The sequence below is a fragment of the Metopolophium dirhodum genome, chromosome 1 (genome assembly GCF_019925205.1).
Source record: "Metopolophium dirhodum isolate CAU chromosome 1, ASM1992520v1, whole genome shotgun sequence".
NCBI lineage: Eukaryota > Metazoa > Arthropoda > Insecta > Hemiptera > Aphididae > Metopolophium > Metopolophium dirhodum.
In genome coordinates this window covers 114,151,896-114,176,311 of record NC_083560.1, presented here as the reverse complement: position 1 = coordinate 114,176,311, position 24,416 = coordinate 114,151,896, and the positions used below count along the sequence as shown (strand labels likewise).

Below are 24,416 nucleotides of genomic sequence, written 5' to 3'. Positions count from 1 at the left end.
TTACTTACGAAAATGTGTATAATTGTCTACAGAATTTAAAAACATTTTGTTTAAACAATCAAATTGCAGATTTAGCAGTATCAAAAACAGGTGATCAAATTTTTCAGCTCGATTGGGCAACAGTAAGAATAATGATAAGATATTTGTTTAAAGGCACTAGTATAAAAATCAAAATATTTACACCGAATGAACTTACGGATCAGGAAAAAAGAACTATTATAAAGGAAATGCACGAGAGTCCTTTGGCAGGACACAGAGGGATTTCAAATACAATAAAAAAGATTAAAAAACAGTATAATTGGCCAAGAATGGCAAGAGAAGTAACAGATTATGTACAAAAATGTCAATCATGTCAAAAGAATAAAACTTCGAATAAGCATACAAAGCAACCGATGGTTATCACTTCCACGGCAGACAAACCATTCCAAAAAGTATTTATGGACATAGTAGGACCACTTCCTGTTACACACAAAGGAAACAAATATGTACTTACAATGCAAGATGATTTAACAAAATTTAGTATTGCGACACCTATGGTATGCCATGAAGCTAATACTGTAGCGCATAGTTTTGTGAACTCATTTGTTTGTATACATGGAATTCCAGAATCAATAGTATCTGATCAGGGAACAGAGTTTTTAAGTAAAATTTTTTCAGAAGTATGTAAGCTATTAAAAATTTCTAAATTCAACACAACACCGTATAGACCACAAAGTAATGGAGCATTAGAGAGAAGTCATTCAACATTAGGGAATTATTTGCGACATTATGTCGACAAAGATTTAGCAAATTGGGATGAATTTATTCCATATGCAATGTATGTATATAATACAACAGAGCATGAAACAACAAAATTCCAACCGTATGAACTACTGTATGGATTTCCAGGGAAAATACTTACATCGTTAAAGAAAACACCTGAACCAAGATACAATTATGAAGATTATAATTATGAGATTAAGCAAAAATTTCAACAGTCTTATGAAATTGCAAAACAACGTATAGTGAATACAAAAGAAAATACAAAAGGTCGATATGATAGTAAGGTTAATCCACTTAGGTTAAAAATAAATGACAAAGTATGGCTTATGGAAAAACAACAAAAAATAAATTAGCACAAAAATGGTTAGGTCCGTATGTAATAGCAGAAATAAATAATAATGAAAATGTAACAATCATTAGAGGAAAAAAATTAGTTAAAGTACATAGAAATCTATTAAAACTATGTAATCAATAACATAAAAATAAGTAGTAAACCAATGATATCTTATTATTACAGGATATTAATCATACAACCTATCATGGCAACAAATTTAACAGAAAATTATCGAATAAAGGAAATTGAATCAGCATCAGGAATTTTTTTTAATCATTTGACAAAAATAAAAACAACAAATTCAAAGTGGAAATTATCAGTCTATGTGAATTTAACCACGTATGATGGTAATTTTGAACGAATTAAGAAATTTCAAAAGGAAACAATAAAACATTGTTTAAAAATTGCAAAAAACACAGAAATAGTTCCAATAGAGCACTTGGTAATTTGGTCGTATTTATGCGAGCAATTTAATACAACAACAACATCATATATCCATGATATAGAGAAAACGCGACAACAGATAAACTATGCCGTTAGTAGAAACGAACGCTATAGAAGAGGATTGATAAACGGAATTGGTAGATTATCAAAAACATTATTTGGAATATGTTCGGACGAAGATTATGAATTTTTTGATAAGAAAATAAGTGAAATAAGCGAAAAACAAATTAGGGTTATTCACGATATGCGACAGCAAACGCGAATAGTACAGTCAACAGTACATGATGTAGACCGAGCAATGGTGAAGATACAACAAACTGAAACAGCGATAATAAGTAATATAAACAAGTTGGAAAGTAAAGCAAACCAAGTAGGTAAATTGATTAATGAAATGGAAGTTAGACAAATAATGAATGAACAAACTGAGGAATTAAATGTTTTGTTAACACAACATTCATTCCAAACTCACAATCTAGTAGCAATAGTAAATACAGCACAAGTAGGTCATATGTATTCTAGCATTATTTCGGCGACAGATTTTTTAGCAGAGTTACAACAAGTGAGAATACAATTAGATTCGAGAGAGAACTTCGCTGAACAAGTCACAATACAGAATGTACATAAGTTAATGAAAATGAGTAACTTACAAGTAATAAGAGTAGCAGATACATTGATATTCATAATAGCCATTCCGATAGTCGATACAAGGGAATACCGCCTATACAAATCAATACCATTGCCTATAAAACAGAAAAAGTCAGTATATGCGTTAATTCAACCAACGAATAAATACTTGGCCATGTCAGAGGATAATGTGTATTCAATATACATAGATGACATAGAGTTAAGCAAATGCATACATATGCAAGAATATTATATTTGTTCGAACACTCAGACGCACTATATTCAAGAAACGGACAATTGTGAAGCGAAATTATTTAGTAGTCAGGATAAAGATGTAATTCCAAAAGCATGTGAAATAAAAATTACACGTATTCAAAAATTAGTGATACACAAGTTAGATAACGAAAATGTTTGGTTGTACACGGCAGAACAACCAACGACAATCAACATTGATTGCGCGAGTGGAGAGCCAGTGTTGCAAACCTTGCAAAACACAGGTACAATCTCTCTCACGTATCCGTGTCGTGCGATAACAAAAGAGTATGAGCTAACCCCCACCAGATCAATAGTAACGAAAACATCGTATGATTTCATTCCGAGAGTGAACATAACGGCTAATATGAAACAATATCAAACTAATAGGATACAGGATGATTTTCCAAAAATAAATAATTCATATTATCCCGATTTTCATTCATTAGCAAATAACGCAAAACAATTAGATTTATTATTACAGTCACAAATAGATGATAGTATAGAATATGTAACTGTATCTAATATAACATACGTAACAGTAGGAATAGGTATAGGTATATTAGTGTTAATAATTGTAATAAGTAAGATAAGTTTTAAACTGTATAAACAAAATAAAGTGTCAATGAGTTATATAAAAGCATTGGTCAATACAAAATCAGTAGACGACATACAATGCGTAGAAATTAAGTAGATTTAAGATATAATTATATAATGATTTATGAATGTATAAAATATTTATTTTTATGAGGAAAAAAGAATGTAATAAGAAAATTGACTCATGAGGACATGAGCTTTCATTCAACAAGGGGAGTGTTATGATTTGGTATTATTAAACATAGGAAGTAAGTAAGGATGTAGCAGTTAGTAAACAAATTAGAAATGTAGTATTTATAAAACATTTAGAATTATGAAATGAAATGATTATTGTAAATTAGTGTAAACAGGTACAATCCCGAAACTGCGAGTAAGCACTTTTTATATAGGAGGGATTGTCCTACAGAAGTTTAGATATAAGGAACGTTAAGATTGTAAGACAGGCAGTGGAGAATGGAGATAGTGCCATTGACTGTACATGTTCAGAACGCAATAAGCTTTATTAATTGAATATTTGAACGTGTGTTTAGTTACTTTATTTACTAAATCTATATACAAACTCCACAAGTACGAGGCTACGGTCAACCGACTTGTAACATAATATTAAACTAAAAAAAGGTCAAATTTCTTTTGTTACCAGGGAAAGACAGAATCAGTTAATAGATTCAATATCTCAGGATAAATTCAACAAGTAATTGTTCAATCCAATATGTTTAGTATATCCATCGATTCTACTTTCGATACTTCACGTCGCGAACAAGTATCATTTGTTGTTAGATTTGTTGACGATAAATTTAAGTTAATTCACGAAAAAGTCAATGCTATTAAAAAGTTACCTGTTACAACTGGAAAAAACTCGTACAGCTTATTTGTTGCTATTATAGAAAACGAAAAATTTAATTGGAAAGATTGCCTTATTGGTCAGTCTTACGATGGTACTTCAAACATGCGAGGAAATTATAAAGGCTTACAAGCACATTTAAAAAGAGAATGTCCACAAGCTTTGTATGAATGGTGTCATGCCCACCGACTAGCCTTAGTAGTTAAGCACGCCTGTGACTCAAATTCAAAAGACATAATTGGAAACTGAGAAAGTCTGTATGTCTTATGATGGTGTTCAAAAAAAAGATAACTTAATTTACTTAATTACTTTATTAATACTTATACAATATACATGTGAACATGTCAATGTCTGTGAATGGGATATTAATGTAGGGGAGACCGGGGTAAGTTGACGAGCTGGGTAAGACGACGAATTGATAATAACTGATAGTAGATTATATCAACATCTAATATTTTACAAGAAATGTAAGGAATGATATTAGGAACAACTATTTTACTGATAATAAATAATCCTGATAAAGCCCATGTGTTTTTATTTATAATTTTCTGTATTACCATAAACACTTTAATTTTCTGTGTTTTGAAATAACGTTTTTTCAAAAAAAGATAAGTGAAATCTATTATATATTATTTAAAATCAACAAAGTATAGTGTAAGCTTTATTTTCATGTATACTTAATGTCTATACGAAAGTTAAAAGAACAAAAATATTATCTTGAGTAAAATATTATCTATTGGGTCAAGTTGACGAAGCACCCCCCAAATTGCGCCTATGGTCATAGGTACAATGCCAAGTAATTATAAACGAAAAATTGTACCATTGTGGGACAAAGCAATAATTAAATAAGTTATAAATGACTACAACACCTTCATGTAATAAATCTGCCAAAAAATTTGGTATACCAGAATCAAACATTGAGGCGATATTTAAAAAAAATATTTGTTTCATTTTATTTTAAGATTTTAAGACTATTTGAATTTTTTAATTTTCAAATAAATGCACTGACCTTTACGAAAAGTATATTTACTCATTAAATTTTAATATAAATTATGTGACGTCAACTTAACCCAGGAAAATGTCAACTTACCCCACCATAAGGGTAAGATGACAAATTCCAAATTATTTTTATAACCGGTTTAAAATAATAATCAAGTTTAACTTTTATTTTAAAACAGTCTTCAGAAGTTCCCTTATCTATGTGTGTAAAATTTACAGATTTAAATAAAGGTATTATATTTTAATAATACGTTGAACTTTAGATTCGTCAACTTACTCAGGTCTCCCCTATGTTTGTGACGTTTGTGTATAACTATTACTTATTATAATTATGCTAATTATATATTTTAAATGACAAAATGTTTTATTTTTCTTATCATAAACAAATTACTTATTTATAGTACCTAAAATCTGTAATTTCTGGTTAACTAATAATTAATATTAATTTATATAATTAATAATTAACAATAAGCCTGTTATGACAATATGTCATTATTTAAAGTAATAAATATAAAAATGTAAGCATTGAATTAGGGTTTGAATATTTGTATTTAATTATTATTATTTGCCTGGTGTAATGCATAATTTAGTTTTATTAACTTTTTGTATTAAGGGTAGGTATACCTATATTATAACTGCCTCCTAGAATGCAACTTAGAAATAATGATTAACTTAAATTGGTACGGTTGGTTGTCAAATATGATTTGCGCTACATATTTTTTTATATTTTGGCGCCCCTGAAGATTGAGGTAATTAAGAGGATGTCAGCGCACTACTATTTGTTTTCTCTCTCTGACCCACGCGCAACATAGACAAAATGCGTTTGCGCATATTCGTTTTTTCTATGTTTTTAAGTAAATTCAGAGTAAAATCACCCATCACAAAAAAGATAGAGAATAATATTTTAGAGGGAATGACATATCGATTTAATATTTTATTGTTATTTGACTTTGTATTCGACTTTCGAAATAAACAAAAACATTTTGTAAGTTTAAATGATGTTTAAATTGTTTTGAAACAATATTTAGAGAAATCGATATGTTATTCCCTCTAAAATATTATTTTCTATCTTTTTTGTAATGGGTGATTTTACTCTGAATTTACTTAAAAACATAGAAAAAACGATTCTGCGCAAATGCATTTTGTCTATTTTGCGCGTGGGCTATAGAGAGAAAACAAATAGTGCGCTGACATCCTCTCAAGACACAGTAGTTTGGGAACGTTTGTCGTCGTGGTAGCTACCGGGCTTACGGATATGTCGGCCATAAAGGGGGGTTCACACTACACCATGTCGTGTGAACCCCACTTGAGACGTACGTGATGGTCACGGTTGGGGCGGTCGCTAGCACTCAAGGGTCGGAGTTGGAAATCCACGGCGGTCGCATCACACGGACGTGGCGTCGTTCGATGAGTGCGTGTGTGACTTGGTCGAGTCGTTGGCCACAAGGTCGTTGTCGAGGAGCGAGACGCAAAACGTTCATGTTGTAGGACAACGGTCGTGAGAGAAGAAAGCGACCGCTAGGCACGCCGGTACTCCATAAGTCGCCGCGGTCTGCCGGGCGGTACTGCCAACCACGGCGGGGCCGCCGACGAGGCGGAATATTGTGATGATTGTTTACCACCAGGCCCGGATTAACACTATCGTAAGCATACTGAACCAAATTCAAACAAAAATTTTGAAACAAAAATAAAAGAATTTGTACATTCTGTCGAATTTATGGGTAAGCAATTCGATAACTTTAATAGTAGGGTTGAATCGATGTTAATGAAATAAAAAACTGTTCAAAAACAAACAGATAAAAATATATATTTATTAAACGAAATTTTGACTATCAAATTTAAATTTGATAACATAGAAAAAGACAACCTCATTAAAAGAATAAATTGATATAACCGGTATACTCCAAACTCCCAATGAAAACTGTTTGGAAATCGTAAAGGAAATCGTATTAAAAACCAACACAATAATCAACGTCATAATGGTTTATGAGGCAAATAGATTAAATTTAAGCAACAATCACAGTATAATCATAGCAAAACTTAAAAGAATCGAAATTAAAAAAAAAATCTAATCCGCAACAGTAAAACGTCTTAACTTTCAGCAAAATATGGTAGGAAAATAGCAAATTGTATATTAACGAACGATTAAAAAAAGACCGACGATCTTCATTCTTTATATGGCAAAGCAAGAGCATATAGTTAAGAAAATAAATTTCAAATTCATGTAGATGAACAATGGTGACATATTCATGAAGAGAGAAGAAAATTCAAAAACACTCATATAAGAAGCCATCAATAATATATCGATAACGTTTATTATTATAATAAAATATATGTATATTTTTTACTTAATTTTTTATCCTACATACTAAAAAATGTTTAAATTAAATTATACAATACTTACTATCTATAGATATCTCAAACTTAATAAACAAAAATTTAAATTTAAAATATACACAAAATGTACATTCCATTCTAATATATTATATACTCCAGTTAAAATATGACTTCGGTTAATAATCCATATTACATTTTAGACTCAGATAAAATCCAAGTACAATGCATTAATGAAATAAACGATAACTTATCAAAACATAATAATAGTCTCAACATACTACACACAAATATATGAAGTTTAACGAAACATATAAATGATTTAGAATATCTAAATGCCTTACTCAGGGGCGTACGCAGGGACCCCCCTGAAATTTCTTTTTTCTAAAAAAAAATCTTATTTACCACCATTTTGATACACACAGATCAATTGTTGGTCATTTTTAATAGATAAAAAATAAATTGTTGAATATGGCAAAGACGTCGATAATCATAGTTTCTGTTTTTTTTTTGGCTGATTTAGAACATTACTAATAAATGTCTGCCATAATCGATGGTGTATCATCGTCAATCAATTATCAACACGTTTATTACGGCCCGAGGAGACTCTATAGCTGATGACCAGGTTAAACACTGTAACTGTAGACTAAATTTGAGACTATAACTATAATTAGTTATATAAAAACTGTAAAAATAATGCAAATTATTTACTCAGATAAAACCCTAACCGAACTAAAACCATGTGAACGCTACTGGCCTTACTAAATGATAAGTGCCATATTTTAATCACTTCAGAAGCATGGATAGGTTCAAATTTGCACCCTAAATATTTTTCTATTTATAAAGGATTTAATAGAGAATTGTCAAAAAATAATACACGTATGTCCGATGGAGTTGTTATCTTAAAAAATAAAATATTATTTATAAAACTTCTGAGCTCATAACCCAAGACGCTAACTGCTTATTTACAGTATTAAAATACAAAGGTCATAATTACGGTATTCTAGCTATTTATAGATCTCCGAATTGCGTCATTATCACATTTCTCATGGAATTTAACATTATAATTACTATAAGAAAAATAATGTAACTTACATTTTTGAAATAACCCAAAACAAATATACTACTTAGCAATATAGACGTTTACAACTGAGCATAATAATTACATTAACTTTGATAATTATTTATATTTTTTTATAAATAATGAATCTAAACTATCCATTTCTTAATTACCTCGACAATTCTTTTTAGTGATGGATTGTGTTATAATCGGCTGACCGCCAACGCCTAGCCGGAAGCTGTTTTACTCCAGTATTCTTCTTTTTAGAACTGTAAATATTAAATAATTTAAATTGATACAATATCAATTTTGTATGATAATAATTTAAATATCTTGGCATGTTTTCTTTAAATACAAATAGCACATTCAAAATACAATTCTGATGGTACTTAAATATATTTTAAATCCCTAAAAAACCATACGGTTATTTAGTTTTAGTTTTAGATTCTGAGAGGAGTGATTTTACAATGATGTATCTTTTTGTTCTGTTTGCCATCACCTTTTGGTGCATGTGAAGTACTCCGACTTTCCAACACGCAGTTTTTTTAACTTCATTTTCTCTGCTCCGTTCAATCATATTGTTTCACTAACTTATATTGTACTATTTGTCTGTTTTACATTGCTCCGTGATCGTTTGTTTATTTATTAGTAGTTTTTTTGAAAATAATAATAATAAATCTCCTTTTGATCAGGTATTATACATCTGTATGGTTTCTTGGAAACGGCGCAACCCATTTGCGCCCGAACCCATTTATCGTAGCCCTTTTGCGCCTCAAATCATAGACCATATGCGCCCGATTCAGATCAGGTAAAAATCGTGCAACGTTGCCATTTATTGAGTATATTGGCATGTAACTATAAAATCCAAAATAATATTTGATCGTTTCCCAAGCTAATCGAAACCAATATCCAAATCGATAAAGATAATAATATTTTGTCGTTAGTCGTGCTAATCGAAATTGTAAAATCCCAATCGATAAAGATTATATTATGTAAAAATGCATTTATCAGTTGTATTTTATGTGTCAGTTGCATTAGTACATGAATAGTGAGTAGTGAGTACTACTAGAATGGAATTTTATATAACTACTTCAAGTAAACAAAAACTTTGTTTAGTTTTTCGTTATTTTAAATATCACGTGAGTAGAACCCTTGTTTCTGGAGATATAAGTTGGCGTTGAGTAGTTTAAAACTTATACAAGTAGAATCATATCTAAAAATAAATGAAATCAAGAAGGGTAAAATAAAACCACGACGTAAAGAGGAAAAAGAAAAAATACAACTTACTTATGAAGCGTGGAATGAGTACAGAGGAAAACACTTAAATAAAATAGAATACTTAAAAAAAATTTCTTATAAATTTAGGAGAATCAATTTATAATAACTGTATGATTATTTTAATATTATTATAATTTAATTATTTTTTGTATTATTAACATTCTTATTATTGACTAGTGTACCTATATTATTAATATTGATTATTTTTGACGTAGGATTTAATATTTTTAAAAAATCTTAAACGACAACTGACAACAGTGACAACTAATATGTATTATTTATTTTGATTTATTTTGGTTCTATATAAATTTAATTTAATGGATTATTAATAATATTTAAAATTTAGTTGTATATGTGATATTATTGTAATTGTATTTATTAATTATTTTGATTTTACGTAAAAATGTTTCTATTTGAAATTTATAATTTTATGCAATATAAATAATATTTATATATAATATATATAATATGTATACTGTATATTATTTAACATTATTTTTAAAATTATTACTTTTTTTTAATTTTGATTTTACGTAGGATTGTATATTTTTAAACAACAACGGCAACGTTGGATGCAAAATGGGCGTATTTGGGCTATAAATCAGGGTGTTAAGTTTTTTTATTTTGGGCGCAAATGGGCTACAGCCCTTGGAAATGTATCTATCTTCTGTCAATTTGATTTGCGCTTCTTCCTTTTTCACTCTGCCTACATCATATTTGTTCTTAGAAAAAATTGGTTTATATTTTTTAATAAGCTCTACTATTATTTTTTTTATTCTCATTTAAATGTTGTAAATCTGGTTTGAAATCACTGTAAACATCAGTATATTCATTGAGATTTACTTGTTGAACATTTTTTCTTTTTCTTGATATCTAATTAATTCTTTTTCTTTTTCATTTATTTTTTGAAATATATTTAAATTCTCATCTTGTGATAGTTTGAATAGTTTAGTAGCATAGATAATAATAGGCATAGTTGCTATCTAAACCAATTAATTAATCATATGAAAAATTATTATTTTTAATAAAAAATACATCTGTAATTTTTCAATTTTATTTATCTTTAAATGTAAACGTGTATGACTCCTGGATACGTACCTGGTCTTCATTATATAATTTTTTTAAACTGGGCATTAGATATTGTAAAATATTATTTTCTAAAACCAATTAGAAGAGATTTTTTCTATAGCTAATAGTATTATCCCACCTTAATTGTTTGAGTTATGACCGTTTTGGACTAGGTGACTGGTACTAAAAATGTAATTGTTGCATTGCAAAATTAAAAATGTTTTATTTATTTTGTTTTACAATATATTAATGCATCAGCTACACTTGTGCTTAGTACTTGTGCAGCCAAACAAACCTTCATTTTTTCTTTGCTATTAAACATATGTCTAGGCCGAATTTTTGTAGTCTTCTTGACTAATTCTTTGAAATATTTCAATTGTATTTCAAGAACTAAATATTCTAAGATAATTATTCTTTAAATATTTATAATCGGTTATATTAAAAAATGAATGGAATAGTGTGATATGTCTCAACAAATTTGAATGAAAATCAAAATTAACTAAACATATGGGTAAAACAAGAAGGCATTTTAATGTTCAAATTCAAAATTTAACAAATCAAATATAAACTTATTATACCTACTAACAAATTATAAAATAATACATTAAATAAGTAAAATGATCAATTGAATTGAAATCCTCTAATTAAGCCGTAGTAAATTATAATTTGATTGGACTTCAGTATTAAGTTGTTAAGATTTTGATAGCATTTATCATATTTGGTTTCAATTTTTAGAAATACTTTTGTATGAAATGCCACAACTGCCTTGATTAAATTAAAGATTAAGGTTTAGAGCAAAAAGCGGCTTAAGACATACAGTAGAAACCGTTTATAATGACACCGGTTGTAATGACATACTGGGTGTAATGACCTTAGATTGCAAGTCCCGGCAAAACTCCTATATTGTATGTACTAATTTGTATCGATTATAATGACATCTGTATAGTGACTATACGGATGTTATGACGGTTATTTTTTGTTATATTGGAAAAATATTTTATCTATAATGACTTTACTTAATCGAAGGTAATATTACAATACCGATAATACCGATAATTTCATCGTTGTTTAGTCGTCAGTTTTATATTATCGTCAGTGTACGGGTAATCATCGTGCGGTTAAATGTGTTTTGTGTTCGTGTGTTAAATTGTATTGTGATATTGTAAAATGAGCAAACGAAAGCAATTCACCATCGAAGAAAAGGCAAATGTCATTTTTCGTTTAAAAAAAGGTGAAAAAAAATCCGACATAGCTAATGAATTAGGCGTAGGTCACTTTGCAATTTCCAACATATGGAAAGCTCGAGACAAAATCGAACAAGAGTTTCAAAATGAAAAATTATCAGTTAAGAAACTCAGAAATTGTACACATACAGATTTAGATAATGTTTTATTACGATGGTTTAAAAATCAAAGAAATCTATGCATTCCAATTAATGGACCAATTCTTCAACAGAAAGCCAATGAATTAGCTGAAGGCCTTGGTAAGCATAATTTTAATTGTTCCACTGGTTGGATTCAAAGATTTAGAGCGAGGCATAATTTTGTGTTTTCAACAATAAGCGGAGAATCAAATTCGGTCAATACTGAAATAACACAAAATTGGCTCGAAAAAGTATGGCCTAAATTACGAGAAGGATACACAGATGACCAAATTTATAATGCAGATGAGACTGGACTTTTTTACAGAATTCTTCCTAACAGAACATTAAAATTTAAAGGAGAAAAATGTTCAGGTGGTAAAATGTCCAAAGAACGTCTAACTGTCTTAGTTTCAGCAAGTATGACTGGTAAAAAAATGAAACTGATCATAATTGGAAAATCCCGTAATCCACGATGTTTCAAAAACATCAATAGTGACTGTCTACCGGTAACATATGAATATAACTCCAAAGCTTGGATGACCGCAGAATTATGGTCTAAAATTTTATTAATTGGGATTTAGAGTTAGGAAGAAAAAAAGAAAAAATTTTATTCTTAGTTGACAACTGTCCAGCACATTGCACTGTAGCATTACGCAATATTAAACTTGTATTTTTACCCAGTAATTGTACGTCTGTTCTTCAACCAATGGATCAAGGCGTAATAAAATGTATGAAAACTTATTTTCGAAAAAGTTTGGTGCTAAATATGATCAATAATATTGAAAACAAAATTGAAGCGAATATCAGCGTATTAGATGGTATATTAATGATTTTTAAAGCTTGGGGAAAAGTATCAGAGATTACAATACGGAATTGTTTTCGTCACGCTGGTTTCAATAATGCAATACCACAACAAACCGTTCAAGGAGAACAAGAAGAAGACATAAGTTTCCCAAACATAAATGAATATGTTAACTTTGATAATGATGTGCTAACTTCAGAACCATTAAGTGATCAAGAAATTATTTCTTCATTGATTAACCAACCCGAAGAACCTGAGGAAGACGATAATAGTGAAGAAGCTGATACTCCCGATGGAGATTTATCTATTAATGCAGTGTTCAATGGAGCAAAGATGTTAGCAAATTATATGGCTCTGAATAACGTAAGTCCAAAGATACATTTTGAAGAACTAGAAAAAAAAATAGAGCGTGAATTCTATACTAACAAAGTTCAATCTAAAATAACAGATTTCTTTAAATAATAATTGAACTAATTAATTTAAATGCATATGTGTGTACATAATTAAATGTTTTTTACTCATTTTATTAATTTTTTCTATATTATACATTGCATAAATAAATACATAATAATAATAATATGTATTGAAGTTACAATTTTTTTTTCGTCATTTTGGTTATAATGACAACCGGTTATTATGACCTATTTTCTTTGGTCCCTTGAACGTCATTATAAACGGTTTCTACTGTATATCTACCGCTTTTAATCCACTTTCCACTTTGAAGTTTAAAATCAATAGAAAATGACTTCACCGATAAACATGTGTCTTTGTGAGCCATCAAAAGTTCTACATAAAGTGTCTGTGTTTTTTTTGGTAAAAATTCATAAACGACAGGTAAGGGTTTCATTCTATGAATCACGTGTCGTACATAAAGTTGATAAAATCCTTTAGGGCAAGATGAAAAAGTTCCGTCCATGAACACGTGATCACTTTGTGATAATATTTCTAAGCAGTCGGGAGAAGCAAATATAATAATGCGACTATTAATATTGATCGATTATCGTGAAATAAAAACTTTTGCTGATTAGGTCCTGCTGTCATCGTCCACTTACCCTCTAACATAAATTCTTTGGAAGAAATTGTAGGATATGAATTATTACGGATTCTCCTTAAATTTCGTTTTACATTATTTTCATCTGGCATCAAATAAGCAGCTTCATCTGTTAATCTGGTAACTTCTTTTGTATAAACTTTAGAAGGAATATCAAAATTGTTTACAATATTGTCTTTCATCGCATTTAAGGCAAGGCATACTTCAGCTTTGGCAGAATCAGGATTATGAGAATGTTGTTGATATTTAAAACTTTGGTTTTCGATGAATTTGTCGTTACACTACCTTTACAATGCTCAACCCACTTCTTTTTGAAAAACATAAATCTAATTATTAATAATTAATTTTATATTAATTATTTCAATTTCATCTGAGTTCATATTGAATACCTAACTTTTAAATTAAATTGTTAAAATGGTTGAATAACGAACAGACCACAGAGTACAGACACTAAATAGCAACTAATAACTATAGACTATAAGTAGTAGGTACCTACTCGCGGTTGTCGTAATCTGTGTCAATTGTCCGTGTTCTAAAAATATTGGGTGCAGAAAGTCCGATATTGACAAAACCGCCGGGTGTCAATTATCCGTATACCCTATGGTGTAACATAAATAGTGTATACGTTAATTAACAATATAATTGTCCAACGATAAAAAGCCACTTAATGGTATTATAATTAAATTATGAAAATTAATTTTTTAATTGTTTTGGCGTCAATTCGTTAAAAATATACTAATATAGGAATTCAGAGCTGTTCATGACAATATTGATCTAGTGAAGCAATAAATTATAGTTATTTTAAAAACAGATCTTAATTTATCGTCATTCGTCAAGTACTCAAGTCTACTTGAGATATATTTTCTTATCCTTTTTATCCCTTCAAACTTTTGAGTTTTAACCACGAATTTAAATATACTGGATACCCAACGACCTATATGAACAACTATTTTACTTGGACCCAAACTGACTTGACAGAACAGCTGTTGCAAACTACACCTAGCGCTTGTTATATGATATAATAGGGTGCACTCTGGGTAATATTTTCTAGGATAATGAATATAGCCCTAATACCTTAGTACAATATGCATTTGTTTTAGCCTTTCGTATCTCTAACACTGTTATATTGACATGCACATTTATCATTTATAGCTAGAGAGGAACAGATTTCAATCCGACAACGGAGACGATTACGATTACCGCTAATCGTCGATGAATGCTGTACACTGCCCTGCACTAGACGAAAACTAAGAATGTATTGTGCTCCGGATGCCTAATAGATACTTAACCAATACCAATAATAAATTATCAAATTGTTTAGTTCCATATCAATCAGCGTCAACTATTTCATTCCATTTACTAACATTAATGAGTTTTTTTTGTTATATTAGAGGCAACTTTTTTACAAAATAATTTACCGCCAAATTTCTAAATACTTGGAATCAATAAATTACCATGACAAATTATATTCGTCAATTCATCAAGTTAATTACTATCATTAGACATTGTTTATAACCAGGAATTAAAATAGACGTATATCTTAATTCGTGTTTATAACTGTAATAGATTTCCCATTTTGGCCATTTTTCATTAATCCAAAATATTTTTTTCTGTAAAACGAAAATGAGTTGTTATGTTCCACTTTGTGATTCTAAAAAAAAAACAAGTACTTTTGGTGTTCCTAAAGATTTAGATTTATTGAAAGTTTGGAATGAAGCTTTAGGTTTTACATTAAAATCTAAATCCCGGATTTGTGAAAATCATTTTAAGTCTCAGGATATAACAAGAGAATGGATATCAGTCCAGGGAACTAACAAATATACGGTATATTTTTAATTGGTTTTCAAATTATTGTGTCATATTATGATATTTTATAAAAAAAAAAAAACATAAAATACTTTTAAAATATATCTAAAACAACCAAGATTTAAAAATGGAGCTGTCCCCCAACAAGTGTTACAATTGCAGCTAATAGTAGAAAACAGTATTGAATCAAATATAAGTCTGGATATAATGAAGCCTACAAGTACAATTTCAGACTTAAATTATATACCATTAAACAAAAAACAAAAGGTTTATATAAATATTACATTTTTTCATTTAAAATTCATGATGTGCACTGTGCAGGTAATGATAATTAATGATTAATGTTGTAGATCACTAATCATATTAACATTGAAGATGATCACTGCTATTCCACGAATACCAAATCAAATAGATTTAATATTAATATTGATGATGAATGTTTCAAAGCAGGAAACAGTAACAGTGTAAGTGTTAATAATCAAAAAGTTAAATAGTTAAGATATTTTGTATTTTGGTAATGTATAATACGATTTGTATTTTTATATTATTTTAGTAGTTATAAATATTATATATATTACACGTGTCTATAGATATTACTATTGAAGCCTTCAGCTGTATTTGAATATATAGTTAAGATGATCAAAATGATAAATGTTCCATCAAATTGGTTTTTTGATGTTCAACTTATCGATTATCCGAATAAAAAATTTATTGGAATTTATAAACTAGGGAGTTTAACATAAACTTTTTTAAGAAATAAAGAAAAACAACTTGTTTTAACAGAAGGTAAGTACTCAACTAACTAAATGGTAAATAGTAAATACTAATATTTATTTTATTTTTATTAATTTTAAATATAGATTTAAGAATGACTGTCTATGTTAATAATAAACAAATTACAAAAGAAGATATTGGTGGTCATTTTCAAATTGTATAAAATGTGTTGAAGACCTGGAAAATGTATTATCATTACTGCATAATATAAACATTTGCAATGGTTGTGATAATTTTAATAATACTCCAGATATTAAATCTAAACTTGGACCACAGATTATAGAATTTAACGAGTCGTCGTATCATTCTAAATGTACAGTACTACTTAAAAGCAATACCAAGTAACTATATAGTCGCATTTCTTAAATTATAAAAAGAAAACATGTCCATACGATTGAAAAAATATAATAAAAATTTATCTGATTAATCTAATCTTTTCAGTTACATGTGTTTATGGCATTGTTTATGCCTTTTGGTTACTGTATAACATTAAAATAAATTAAATAGAAAATCTTCAAAAGTTTTCTTTTCACCTAACAAAAAAAAAAAACAAGTTATGAATTTAAAAAGAATTTTAAAAAGGTGTCACGAAAAGGCTTTTTAGAGCAAAACGCAAAATTTCAAATTTAGATTATACATTAAACGAAATAAAAAATTAAATTTAAAGAAATTACTAATAACAGCCTCGAGCAAGTAATTCAAAACAATAATAATATACCAAAATAACAAACTGACTTATTAGGTATATGAAATATTTAACGCTTCTAAAATCAAAAATTCCAAAAACCGTATGTACAGAGATAACTGGATGTTATTATGTTTATTGTTCCAAATGAGGTAAATTTACAATTTTAGTTTAATAAAATAATTAAAAAATACTTGATTTAAAATAATATAATGTATTTTTTTCTAGATCTCCAAGTGGATATAAGTTTTTGAGAGAGCAGAATATATTACCACTTCCTTGTATTAATACTATAAGAAAGCATTTGTTGACAGTAGAAATTGGATGTGGGTTTGATAAAAATTTATTTAAACTTTTGATCAAAAGATTTGCAACCATGAATAATTTTGAAAAAAAAGGTATTCTACTTTTTGATGAAATTAGTTTACGAGAAAGTTGAAGTGTTAATACTAGAGAACTCGCCTTCACTGGACTTGAAGATTTTGGTGAGGAAATAGAATCCAAAAAAGACAGTGATAAAAAAGCAAATCACGGACTTGTGTTTATGTGGCAAAGTCTAGCTGAGAATTTTGTACAGCATATAGCAGTTTTTGCCTCACACAGTCCTGTAAAAGATATTATGGTATTTTACAATAAGTCAATAACAAATAGCAATAGGAAAGTAGTAAAAATTCTTATAATATACTTAAGTTTTTATACGCGGGAATTGATCTTGCCAAACTAATTATTAAAGCTATTATTTTAATTGAAAAGACTGGAGGTCAAATAGTTGTTGTGACAAGCGATGGAGCGGCAACCAATCGTAATATGTGATCTATTCTAAGGGTGATTTATTTATTACTATATTTTAAAATTGATGCTGTATGGATACTATTGAGTATATGATTTAATTTATTTGAATAGGTATCAGGAAAAAAAAAACAACTTTTGTATTTTTTTTTGAAAATCCTTATGATTCAGCATGAAAAGTTTATTTTTTTTCTGATTTGCCCCATTTGATGAAAACTATTCGAAATCGATTATTCACAAATAAAGAATTATGAGTAAATTAAAACTGTTCAATAGATTTTAATATAATATGTATATTTGTATTCATATTAATGTTATTATTTTTGTTTTGTACTTCCTATAGTTGGATCCATTTAAGCTATTAAAAGGGAATATTATACAAAATTGAAAGTAACAATATTGTAAAAGTATGCTCGAAACTGACTAAACATCACTTTGAATTGAATAATCTCCCAAAGATGTAGGTTAAATATGCAGTTCAGGTAGGTAATAAATAACGTTGACATCTACAACTATTTATTACATTTATTAATAATGTTCATCAGGTCTTTAGCAAATCGATGGCAGTAGGTATTGAACTATATAAGAATAAGAAATATGACTGTTTTAAGGGATCTGAAGAGACTGTAGCATTTACAAAAACAATGAATGAAATGTTTGATGCACTAAATAGGAGACATACAGCTGAAGGAATTAAAAGAAATAGTCATGATTTGGAGGTTATTTATGTTTGTGTGTGTGTTTGTGATGCATGTTTGTTGATAGTGTATAGTTAAAATTGTGTTGATTTTATTTAGTTTAATATTATAATTTAATTTGTATGTGTTCATAAATGTTAAGTGAGATCAAAAATTAGTCTGAGTTTTGTTTTAGATATTAAATAATGCTATTCACTGTGTTCGAGAATATGGAGATTGTTCGGTGAAGGACCAGTCGACTTTGGTCGACAATGAACATTTTGGAGTGCCCCTAAATTTTCGGTATATTGGCAACTTAATGTGCCCTTGGTGTCTAGTACATAGGCAACCTAATGTGCCCCTACAGTTTTGGTGCATAAGCAATTTAATTTGCCCGTGACGAACCCGTGCGGCGGCGGCGGCAGACAATACTCGAGGAAAGCATGGAAGGAAGTGGTACAACGGTGGTATGGGGCCGGGGTCCCTGTGGTCCGATCGGTCTGTTGCAATGACCACAGGGCGCAATTACAATTCAGGCTAAAACTTAAAAATACGTAAAACTACTGTAGGTGAAGTCCGACGACCTGGAGCGGCCACTCACAGCTCACCGGGTTGCTGGCGGACTTACGTGCTTGACTCTGGCACCAGTTCCGAACTCGGGCAAGGAGATGGATTCCCCACGAAGGCTGGCAGGAATGACGTGATAATATACAGGTACTCATTCGGTCGACTGTGGTTGCCTAAATGACTCGCATCAAATGTGGCAGGACGGAGTTGGAAGTTGACGCAATGTTGACGCAATGCCTGATGATCCAATAACAGAAAACTGCATATGATTTGAAGTTGCCGCAATGGTGTGTACAGAGATTGGACCTTTTCCGTTAGTTCACTACCACTATTTTTTTTTTTGGTTTTTCCGTTTTTTTAGATTATTTGTATATTATTATTATCTTATCTTATCTTATCGCTTTCAAAGAACACGCGTGGGGTCAGTCAATGGTTGAATTTGAGTAGGTAACCATGAATTTCCTTACTCTACCTAGCGAATGTGCTACAAAGAATAATGCAGTGAGTTTTTTACAAATTCCGAGATTTTGTAAAAATAAACATGAAATGGTTTTGCAACTCACTAAAAAACAAGATCGTTGGTGTTGTTCAAAACGTGAGTGTCGACAATACGCGCCATTGCGTGCGGATAATTTTCTGGCTAGTTCTCATCTCGACTACAAAACAATAGTAATGTTTATTTATTGTTGGAGTAAGGAATACACTTCAATAAAGTTTTGTGAGGAAGAACTTAACATGAACCACAACACAACAGTGGACTGGAACATGTACATGCGTGAAGTCTGTGAATACACTTTAACAAACAATAGTGCTAAAATAGGTGGTGTTAATACAACTGTTGAGATCGATGAAAGCTGTTTCAGTAAAAGTAAATATAACAGAGGAAGATTGTTACCAAATCAATGGGTTTTAGGTGGTATTTGTAGGGAAACCAAAGAAACTTTTCTAGTTCCGGTTCCCGACAGATCGGCATGAACATTGTTGCACAATCATTATTGAAAATTTTGCTGCAGGCACGACAATAATTACTGATGAATGGCACCCCTACCAAAGGCTAGATCAAACTTTCCACCACATGACCGTGAATCATTCTATTAATTTTGTAGATCCTAATACTCTGGCTCACACTAACACTATTGAGAGTTCTTGGGGCAAAATAAAATCTCGAAATAAAAAACAGTGGGGTACCTACCGACCAATTCTGAATAGCTACTTTGTCGAGTACATGTGGCGTAAGCGTTACGGTCCTAATAATTTATTTGAAACAATGCAACAACATATTGCACACTTCATGCCCCCAGAATCAAAATAATATAATATATAATAATCTAAAAAAAAAAAAACGGAAAAACCAAAAAAAAAAAATAGTGGTAGTGAATTAACGGAAAAGGTCCCAGAGATTTTATTGACGATACAAAAGAAAATAGAACGTCTCGTGTATATAATATACGACGAGACGAGCGAACGTCAAGGAACAAGACTTATGCCTAGTTTACACGCTGCGTAGTACTTGTCATTAGTACTTGTCACTCACACTATTACTTGTCACTGGCACTAATGATCCATCGGTCACACACACAACTGATTTGTGCATAGTATTGGTTAATAGTAAATAATAAACAAGTGATAACATTATGATAACAGATGATTTATTTGTTATTTATTGTAGTGACTACTGAACATTATTAATGTACTAAATGAAATGGACCGTCGTAGTGTTATAAAACAAAGTTTTAAATATTATTCAAACATAATAATATCAGCTTTAATAGATGAACTGGAAACCGAATTAAGTAAAAAACAAAAACGAATATGGACGAGGAAATGGCTCCTTCGAAGAGATACACATGGTAATTCGGTTGGATTAATAAGAGAACTTGCAATTGAAGATAAATCAGAGTATAAAAGTTTTATGAGGATGACACCAGAGCAGTTCGAATTTTTGTTACAAGAAATATCTCCTAAAATAAAACGTGAAGATACGATTATGAGACCTGCGATACCTGCAAAAATAAAATTGGAGCTTACCTTATCACTTTTAGCTACCGGAAACAGTTATCGTAGTTTATCTCACTTTTTTCTGGTTTCAAAAGCAGCAATAAGTATTTTCGTTCCTGAAGTTTTAGACGCTGTGTTCGAGGCTTTAAAGGATTATATAAAAGTAAGTTGATAGTATTAAATAAAAATATTGGTATATAGTGTAATATATATATGTTACCGGTAAAGTGTTGAATCCGGTATTATATAGAAATCCTAGGTATTCTATAGAATGCCAAAAATGAGCAGTAAAAGTATAAAATACATACAATAACTAGGTATTCTATAGATTACCTAACCTAAAGCAGGAAAAGTATACAATCAATATAAAACTTCACCTAACCTTTGAAATCAATGATTAATGCTTATCTTGACGACTATCTTATCGCATATATAGGTACAACACGACGTGTGCGATGCATTATCGTCATTATTAAGTAATGCTATTATTATGTTGTTCGTGTATACGGGAAAATTCAAAATACGTCTTTAAAATATAATTTTTTCTCACTCTTAGAGTGTTTGTCGTGTTGTCGTGTAGAGAAACCTATATTATAAAAATGTCTGAACGTTTCTATACCGAATTAAGTAAATGTCGGAAAAATTCAAAAAATACAGTTTATTTACCGAATTCGCACTTACAAGCGGCGTGCCCCAAGGATCCGTCCTCGGCCCCACACTTTGGAACATCTTATACGACGGCCTGCTCCGCATCAGATTCCCTGCGTCCATCACCCCCATCGCCTTCGCAGACGACATTGCCCTAGTAGCTACTGCCAGAGAACGCTACACCCTGGAAAACGACCTCACCCGCGCAGCCGAACTGGCTCACACGTGGCTAGAAGAAACGGGCCTAAAAACTGCACTACACAAAACCGAATCCATAGTTCTCACCAAAAAGAGGCTACATAATGAACTCGCCGTCAACGTTTGTGGCCAGACAGTGACCGGATGCAACGTCCTGAAATACCTCGGCATACACATCGACTGCAAACTGAACTTCAAAGCACACGCGAAAATAGCCTCGGAAAAAGCAAGCCACGCAGCCAAAAACCTGAGCAGAATTATGCCTAACATCAGCGCCGCTACTCCAAGCAGAAGAAGACTTCTGGCAAACGTAGTACAATCCCTGCTACTATTTGGAGCACCTATCTGGGCCCATAAAATGAGCAGCAAGGGTAAGTCCGAGATGGCTAAGGTCCAACGCAAAACCGCACTGAGAGTGGCATCTGCCTACCGCACAGTGTCACTTGACGCAGCGTTGGTCATAGCGGGCATGCCTCCCGTGGACCTTCAAGCAGAAGAGCGACATGAAAGGTACATTCATAGGCACGACGCACAGCCACCCTCTGCAGGCAAGGCGGCTACAGTTGAGAAGTGGCAATCGAGATGGGACCTAATCACCTCCAAGGGCAGGTGGACCCACCGACTGATACCAAGCATCGCAGCTTGGCATAGCCGCAAGCACGGAGAAGTCAACTTTCACCTGACACAAGCACTAACCAACCATGGATGCTTTTCTGCTTACCTGCACAAGTACTGCAAATTGGAATCACCAGCCTGCTGGTACTGCAATCATCCTCTCGACGACGCCTACCACACACTCTTTGTGTGTGATGCCTGGGAGAGCAGAAGATCTATAGTTAATACCCTCCTCGGTACGGACATGACACCAGACAACCTCATCCCTCTCATGATGAAGAGCAAGGAATCCTGGGCAATAGGAAGCAACTTCATCCAAGAGGTAATGAGAAAAAAAGAAGATGAAGAAAGGAGAAGGCAAAGCGCCCCAACCCCATAAGGGAAAACCTATTTTTTTTTCGAATAGTTAAGATAACTTTTATGGGCCGAAGGCCAAAACATGAGGGTTAGAGGCCCTCTTCAGTTGTTATTTTAGTTAACTCCAAATGTATTATGTAAATAACTATTGCTTATTTATTAATAAACGATGGGGCATGGGGGTGAAATGACTAACGTCAGTCCCACCCCATGTCCCAATACCATGTAAAAAAAAAAAAAAGGTTCCCCCCGACGGGATCCACCTTGCCATGGTGGGGGGGCTCACTGGCCCTCTAGGGGGTCGGTGCCAAGCAATTCTTGAAACCGGCTCTTACTTTGATTAGTTGGGGCCGGTAAGGTGTGGGCGACCTTTACGCACTGTACAAAACGCATCCCCTCAATCCAATAACCCGTAAAATGGACTTACTTGGCACCGAGTGGCCCGTGCATTTCGTTGCATGGGCAGTTGGTGTCCACGGGGATCCTGTGTGGCACCTGGCGAACCACGCAGTATTCAGCCTTACCGCTACACCGGGCTCTGTAGCGGCGGACGCACCTTTCCTGTGTTTTCGTGGGAATTCATATGGAGGACAACAAAAACAAAACGAACCCAGAGTCGATGACTGGCCAAGCATCGAACGGTCTAGCAACCGCCCAAGCGGTAGACGGAAGCCAAGCCGTCCAAGTTGAAACATCTGGGCTAACAAGGAAGGTTAACATGGTTAGCGGAGCACAAGGGGACCAGGAAACCCAGGAGTCGACAGTAGTGGGTGGACCCGGGGTAACACCCGGTTCCAATGTCACGGGGTCATTGCGGTCGTCAACAACTACTAGTGCTGACTCGGAGAGCTCCTCAGGTGTCGCTCCAATCCACAGCTCGGTGAGGGAGCTTAAGAAATGCCTCACTACCCAGGATGGGGGTTACAAGCTTCTGATCAGGAAAGCCCATTGCTTGGAGCAAGTGTCCAGCAAGGTCAGGAGCGCCGACGTGAAGTCGGCGATCGACGACATTCTTGAGGTGATTGCTGGCCTCAAGGCGAGCCGAGACGAGGTTCATATCGCCTTCAACGTCATGGTCCAGCGGATTCCAAAGAGCGATCAGGTACAGGGTGCTTTGGCGTCTAAACCAGCTGTCATCAACAAGTCTACACAGACCATGGCCATGTCACCTGTGAATACCTGTGAGCAGCAGCAGCAGCAGCATCATCTTTAGCAGCAGCAGCAGCAGCAGCAGCATCATCATCAGCAGCAGCAGCGGCCGCGGCGGCAGCAGCAGCAGCAGCAGCAGCAGCAGCAGCCGCTGTGGAGCGAGGTGGTCAGGAGAAAGCTCAGACCGCCCAGCCGAGGGGGGATCACTGGCTGCAGTGATGAAGAGGGTGGCCGGAACCATCGACCTGGTGACTCTCGGGGTCAAGGTACTGACTACGAGGCGCACCAGGGCCGGTGGCATCCTCCTCGAGGTGGAGGGGGAGGATAAGGCTGCCATCCTGGAG

General features: G+C 32.3%; 3 protein-coding genes and 1 pseudogene across 3 annotated transcripts; all 4 read left to right on the top strand.

The window, feature by feature from the left end:
- The first annotated feature begins 924 nt into the window (after nt 1-924).
- On the top strand, nt 925-3,498 carry LOC132935772 (uncharacterized). The gene has a single exon (XM_061002386.1). It carries the CDS (start codon nt 1,260-1,262, stop codon nt 3,108-3,110), a length of 1,851 nt encoding a protein of 616 aa, XP_060858369.1. The 5' UTR covers nt 925-1,259; the 3' UTR covers nt 3,111-3,498.
- Nucleotides 3,499-11,760: 8,262 nt separating this feature from the next.
- LOC132951859 (tigger transposable element-derived protein 4-like) lies at nt 11,761-12,537 on the top strand. The gene has a single exon (XM_061023872.1). It carries the CDS (start codon nt 11,761-11,763, stop codon nt 12,535-12,537), a length of 777 nt encoding a protein of 258 aa, XP_060879855.1.
- A 4,660-nt stretch (nt 12,538-17,197) lies between these two features.
- LOC132933752 (uncharacterized) lies at nt 17,198-18,126 on the top strand (annotated as a pseudogene).
- A 2,683-nt stretch (nt 18,127-20,809) lies between these two features.
- Nucleotides 20,810-21,277, top strand: LOC132934138 (uncharacterized). Its single transcript, XM_061000407.1, has one exon. The coding sequence runs from the start codon at nt 20,810-20,812 to the stop codon at nt 21,275-21,277; it is 468 nt and encodes a 155-aa protein (XP_060856390.1).
- The last annotated feature ends 3,139 nt before the right edge of the window (nt 21,278-24,416 follow it).